Source organism: Garra rufa, chromosome 22 (assembly GCF_049309525.1).
Source record: "Garra rufa chromosome 22, GarRuf1.0, whole genome shotgun sequence".
NCBI classification, from domain to species: Eukaryota; Metazoa; Chordata; class Actinopteri; order Cypriniformes; family Cyprinidae; genus Garra; species Garra rufa.
The window spans coordinates 28,505,463-28,511,462 of record NC_133382.1 but is presented as its reverse complement, the minus strand read 5'-3'; the positions used below and the strand labels follow the sequence as shown (position 1 = coordinate 28,511,462).

The 6,000-nt window shown below is 37.4% G+C and overlaps 1 protein-coding gene across 1 annotated transcript in view; it reads right to left on the bottom strand.

The window, feature by feature from the left end:
- Positions 1–6,000, bottom strand: part of dnmbp (dynamin binding protein) — a gene marked incomplete at its 3' end in the record, with an annotated part of 64,872 nt that continues 58,872 nt past the window's right edge. The window contains exons 9-16 of the mRNA XM_073827897.1: positions 5,493–5,692; positions 5,269–5,399; positions 4,316–4,420; positions 3,235–3,366; positions 2,400–2,732; positions 2,115–2,297; positions 740–938; positions 1–647 (exon numbers count right to left, since the gene is read on the bottom strand). Coding sequence (XP_073683998.1) covers positions 1–647; positions 740–938; positions 2,115–2,297; positions 2,400–2,732; positions 3,235–3,366; positions 4,316–4,420; positions 5,269–5,399; positions 5,493–5,692 — 1,930 coding nt within the window. The remainder of the gene's footprint in view (positions 648–739; positions 939–2,114; positions 2,298–2,399; positions 2,733–3,234; positions 3,367–4,315; positions 4,421–5,268; positions 5,400–5,492; positions 5,693–6,000) is intronic.

The following is a 6,000-nucleotide window of genomic DNA, read 5'->3' as shown; positions in this document are numbered from 1 at the left end:
CTCAGGTTCAGGCTCTGGATCAGGATCTATATACTCCTCAGGACTGTACTGCTGCCTTCTCTGCTGTACCGAATAGTCTCCATTTTGTCTCGGCTGTGAGCTGTAAGCACCACGTGAGTCGTGGTACCTTGAAGATGGTTCATACCTGGAGTTTTTACTGGAGGGACAAGAATCTGTCTCAGAGAAGTCTGGGGGGTCTCTGTGATTGGTAGGAGTGTTTTTCTCAGGGTCTAACGAGTCTTTTTGATTGGTGGAATTGCAATAGGAGGGCTCTGAGTGTTCCCTGTTATTTCGACAGGCCGTCTCAGGCAGTTCTTTGTGATTGGGAGAGTTTCTGAAAGTGGGGTCAAGGGAATCCTTCTGACTGGAGGAAGAGGAGTTGGTCGAAGCCTCTTTGTTTTTTCTCAGAGTGGTCTCTTGATTTGTGCGAGTGTGTGATTGGTTTGGAGGCAATGCCGTTGTGAAGCTGACAGTCGACGTCTCTTGGTTGAAAGTCAGAGTGCTGCTGCTATTTTGCCGTGAGAACATAGGAGAGGATCCACCATAGCCTGACTCATTCGATGATTGGCTCTCGATGGAAACATCCGACTGACTCCTACGTGGATTGTAGGGCTTTAAGAAAGAGCTATACACAAAGCCCTTTGTAACTAAAGGAAAAACCAAACAAAAGAGTGTTTAAGCCAAATGTGTTTTAGGAAATGCTGAAACATGTATCATACAGAGATAATGTGATACAAACCTCCATTGTCTATTAGCCAGCGGTTCTGGCTGCCCATGGGGTCTTGCTGCTTGATGACACCCACTATGTCTCCTTCTAGTACAGACACGTCCAAGTCCTGTGCTGCATTAAAATTTCTTTCAGCCTGGTAGAGTTTCTCTGGGCCGTATTTTGCCAGAAGCCCCGTTCGGTGGTCATCTGTCTGTAGCACATAGTTTGGCTGCAAAATGAGGAACAGAAAGAGAGGAGAATTAATAATTCCTTTCTTCAACACGGTTGACTGTGCTGCTGCTGCTGCAAAAAAAAAAAAAAAAAAAAAAAAACAGTTTAACCAGTCAAAGGTGGCTTGATGGTCTGGTCTTTCAGACTGACTAGAGGCAAAGTGTCCAAAACAGCTTAAAAACTAGACAAGCCTGATTAGCTAAACACCTTGGTTGAAGCTATTTTTAATCTTGAACATAAATTTAAAACTAATTACCGTTATTTCAAAGAGTATTTTCAATAGTATTAGTAGTATTTCTATACTATCAGTGTTTATTAATATTTTGAATTACCTTTTATTTTTATATTTTCAGCTTTCCTGTTAACTTGTTTACATTTTAATCATTTTATGTGCTTTTGCCATTTTTAGCAGTAATTTATTTTTATTTGAGTTTAGTAATTTTAGTATTTTTTTTAGTAACTTAAACTTTTTTATTTCAATTATAGTTGCCAAGGAAATATTTCTAATTTTCATTTACATTTTTTTTTATCTAATATCTGTCATTTTTATTAGTGTTTTTAATATTTCTATTTAGCTTTAATTTATTTTGATTTCATTTTTAGTATTTGTACTACTTTAATCTAAATTTATTTTATTGCAATTAGTTGCAAAGACAATATTTATATTTATTTCTAATATAGTTTTCATGTAATATTTCTTTTTTATTTTAGCTTTATTTAAATTAATTGTAATTTTTATTCATTTTTAAAATATTCAACTTTATTCATTTTTCATTTTAACTTGTTAGCATTTTGTTTACGTTTTTTTAAACGTATGTTTCATCTAATATTTAAGGTTTATTTTAGTTTTATTTAAATAGTCAGTTTTATAAATTTTTTAATTTTCATTTTAACTTGTTAACGTTTTAATATTTTTATGTGGTTGTGTCATTTTTATTACTGTTTTTAATATTTCTGTTTAGCTTTAATTAATTTTTTATTCCAGTTTTAATCATTTTAGTACTTCATCTTAAGATTATTTTATGCCAGACAATATTTCTAATCTTCATTTAAGTTTTTTATCTAATACTTAAATTTTATTTTAGCTTTACTTCAATTAATAAAAACGATTTTTAACAATTTTTGATAACATAACAACACTGATAAGAAAACCCGCTGCACTAGAAAAACTCACAGGGCCTTGTGGTTTCTTTGAATTCTGTTTTTCCAGAGTCTTCTTGTCAAAAGGCTTGCGTACAGTTGTTGTAGGAAGATTATCGGGAAAGAAACTGAAGCTCTGAAGTAAATCCAACACGCGAGTGTGCTCCTCTTGGAACAAGGACACCAGATTTCCTTCTGTACCACCCAAACCAGACAGCTAGAGAGGTATAAACACATAACATTAAGTTAAAAAGAAAAAAATTAAGAAAGCAGAAAACATCACAGATGACAGAGCATGATAAAACAATAACGTCCTCACCTGCAGCAGTGGCGTGAGCTCTCCCAGCGTGAGTGCAATGAAATCTCTCTGGGCCTGGGTGAAGCCCCTCACGCAGCTGCTGAACAGGTCTTCGGCTGCGCGGTGGAACTTGGGCAGCTCATCCAGCAGCTGGGCGTTCAAAGCTTCATAGTTATTTCTCGCCGCCTGCAGCTCTTCCTGCACTCGCTTGTCCTTCAGCCTCTCTGCACGCTCCTTACAGTTGTCATAGTCCAGCAGCTTGTCTCTACGTTTCTGGATCAGTTTGTGGGGACCGGCAAACATATTGAGCAGCTGGGTGAGAGGAGCGATGACTAGGGCTTCTGTCCTCTCCTTCTGCTCAAAGACAGACATGCAGACACGCATTTAGAAAGAGTCCAGACATAGTTCATGTGCTTAATTCAAATAAAAGGAATAGGTACCCAAAAAGTAAAATTCTGTCATTAATTACTCAACCTCATTCCTCATTCCAAATATGTAAGACCTTCATTCATCTTTGGAAGACAAATTAAGATATTTTTGATGAAATCCGAGAGCTTTCTGACCCTGCATAGACAGCAAAGCAACTAGCATGTTCTGTCGCAAGACTTTCATAAATGCACAACGAAGACTGACATAGAAGAGAAGAAATTGTCGTCAGATGGACAATTTTATCGATGTCCTTACTACCTTTCTGGGCCTTGAATGTGGTAGTTGTATTGCTGTCTATGCAGGGTCAGAAAGCTCTCGGATATTATCAGAAATATCCTAATTTGTGTTCCGAAGATCAACAGAGGTCTTACAGGTTTAGCACTGCTGCTTTTTTTGTTTTTTCACTATTTATTTGTTTTTTACTCACAAATTCCGTGAACTGTTTGTCGCTGATGCATCGATGTGCTCTTTGAAAACGCTCAGGATCCATATGCTGTTGCCGTTCTGTGTAGATGTCACAGAAACTGATGGCGGCCAGTACCTTTACTGAGGCTGACTCCTATTGGATATAAAAAGGTTAGGGTTAGGCAAAATTACTTCATATACTGAATCAAAGGCTACGTTCACACTGCAGGCAAATGTGGCCCAAATCCGTTTTTTTTTTCTTCTCAGATCTGTTTTTGTCATGACAGTGTGAACAGCACAAACTAATGCCACCATATGTGGTACTAAATCCAACACAGGTCAGATGTTTTGCAATGTGACTGCAGTGTGAACAGTCATGTCGGAATTCATGCGGATTTTATGTGACTCTAGATCGATATTCAATATAATTCTGTGATTTTACATGCTTAGAGTTATCTAGACAGTTGCGAAAGGTAATCAGTGGAAGTGTGATGTGTAAGAACAAATAAGTATTACAGTGACAACTTTAAATATAACCAAACATGAAGGCTCGTATAATAAAAGATTCAAAACTCTGCTGTAATTTGTCACATCCTTTTTTTATTTTTCATATTGCCTGTGCATAATTTCACTGACTTTTGCAGCAGATCACACTATAAATAAATTCATAATCGTGTTTACTTCAATATGACAGTGTACTGTACAAGTGTTGCCAAATCCACAGTTTCCCCGCGGAATCTGGCTACTTTTTCCACTGTTGCCTGGGTTGTTTTTCAACTTTGTTGAAAATGATTTGGAAGCAATTGGGCAGATTTTGTTGTGAAAACCTGGAAACCTTGTTTGTATCATTAGGGCTAGTTCGGAACCATGATCTGTTCTCATTGTAAATCTAATATTGGCCACATTTAAAACAACAATGTGAACAGCTATACAAAAAAATCGGATTTGAGGAAAAAAATAGAATTTTCTACATTAAGGCTCGCAGTGTGAACGTAGTCGAAAAGCGAATTTGATCATCACACAAAACCCAAAAAAACTGACAAAATGAATGCAAGCGTATGGAAAGATTAGTAAAGAATGTAGGCAGAGAATTATTTTTATACCCTTATATGCTGCAGATAAAGGGAGATATCCCTGATGAAGGATTTGATGAGTCGCTCCTGGAATCTGAATCTTTTCTCTGCTTCATCGAAAGCTTCATCTTTGATCTAAGAAGGAATGAAAAGCAGTTTGGTTAAACATCTATTCTAAACTCAGTCTCTCAGTCCAGAAATGATGGTGTCATTAAAGGGATAGCTCACCCAAAAATGAAAATTACCACTTGATTTACTCACCCTCAACTCATCCTAGGTATATATAACTTTCTTCTTTCAAATGAATACAATTAGTTATATTAAAAAAATGTTCTGAATGGGTGTTGAGATTTTGAAGCAGAATAAAGTGCATCGATCCATCATTAAAAGTACACATGGCTCTGTAGGGTAAATAAAGGCCTTCTGAAGTGACTCAATGCATTTGTGTAAGAAAAATATCCATATCTGAAAATGTATAAACTCTAGCTTCCGATAAGTAGCGCAGAGGGGAGAGCAAAACAAAACACTGGTCATGAATTAGAAGTACAAAATGAGGATCTGTAAAGAAAAATATCTCAGAATTTCCATAAGCCAAACGGAGATTGGGTTCATATGAGACTAACATATTCTCTCCGGAGAGTCGCTGAAACGCCTCTCTCTCATGAAAGCATGTATTATAGTTAGCAGAAGCTTGAAATTACAGTTTATAAAGTTTTAAATATGGATATTTTTCTCACACAAACGCATAAATACACTTCAGAAGGTCTTTATTAACCCCCTGGAGCTGTGTGGAGCACTTTTTATGATGAATAGATAAACTTTATTGGACTTCAAAATCTCAACACCCATTCACTGCCATTATACAGCTGTAATCGTTTGAAAGAAGAAAGTCATATACACCAAAGATGGCTTGAGGGTGAGTAAAACATGGGGTAATTTTAATTTTTAGGTGAAATATCCCTTTAACAGCAGTGCCAGTGTACCTGAGGTGAGATCCCAGTCAGATGCTTTAAATGGCTGCTCACTCTGTTGGACTTCTTGATGATGGAGTGCATACTCAGCTTTGAGATCTTGTCGATGAGTCTGTCTTCATCACCTTTCCGATACTTCACCACTATAGACAACAGATGGTGCTGTTGAGTTATGGATCACACTTACAGACAACATTCTAACCCACAGACAGATAGATAGATAAACAGTCACAAACCAAGATCCTTTCTCCTTTTGAATTCATTGATATTGACGTTGATCTCTTTAATGGACATCACTGCCTCAGCGAGCTGCTTCCTGTCGTGGTGTGACTCTGGAGTGGTGTTGAGCAGCTCCATCAAGAGCAGGGGGTAACGCATTACTCTCTGTACCGGCTTTATCAAGAAGGAACCCAGATTAATGTAGTTTGTCTTTCCCCTGTGACAGAGCAAAAGGGTGGGAGAGTGAGATAAAGTGAGAAAGAGATTTAGACTCCCATCAAGGTAACATTCTTCACCCTCCTCTGACAGTAGACTGGGGTCACCGAACACACACATTGTTTTCATCCATCAGTTATCCACTGGCTCATTGTCAACTACTTTAAAATGGTTTACAGTAGACAGAGTAGGCTACTAAGTTGTTCTAACAAAGAGTGCACACTTTTTGACTGATAGGATGAAAACAGGAGATGCAAATCCAGAGCTGCGTGATTTGGATGTTGCGGAACAGGATATTTCAAAACATCA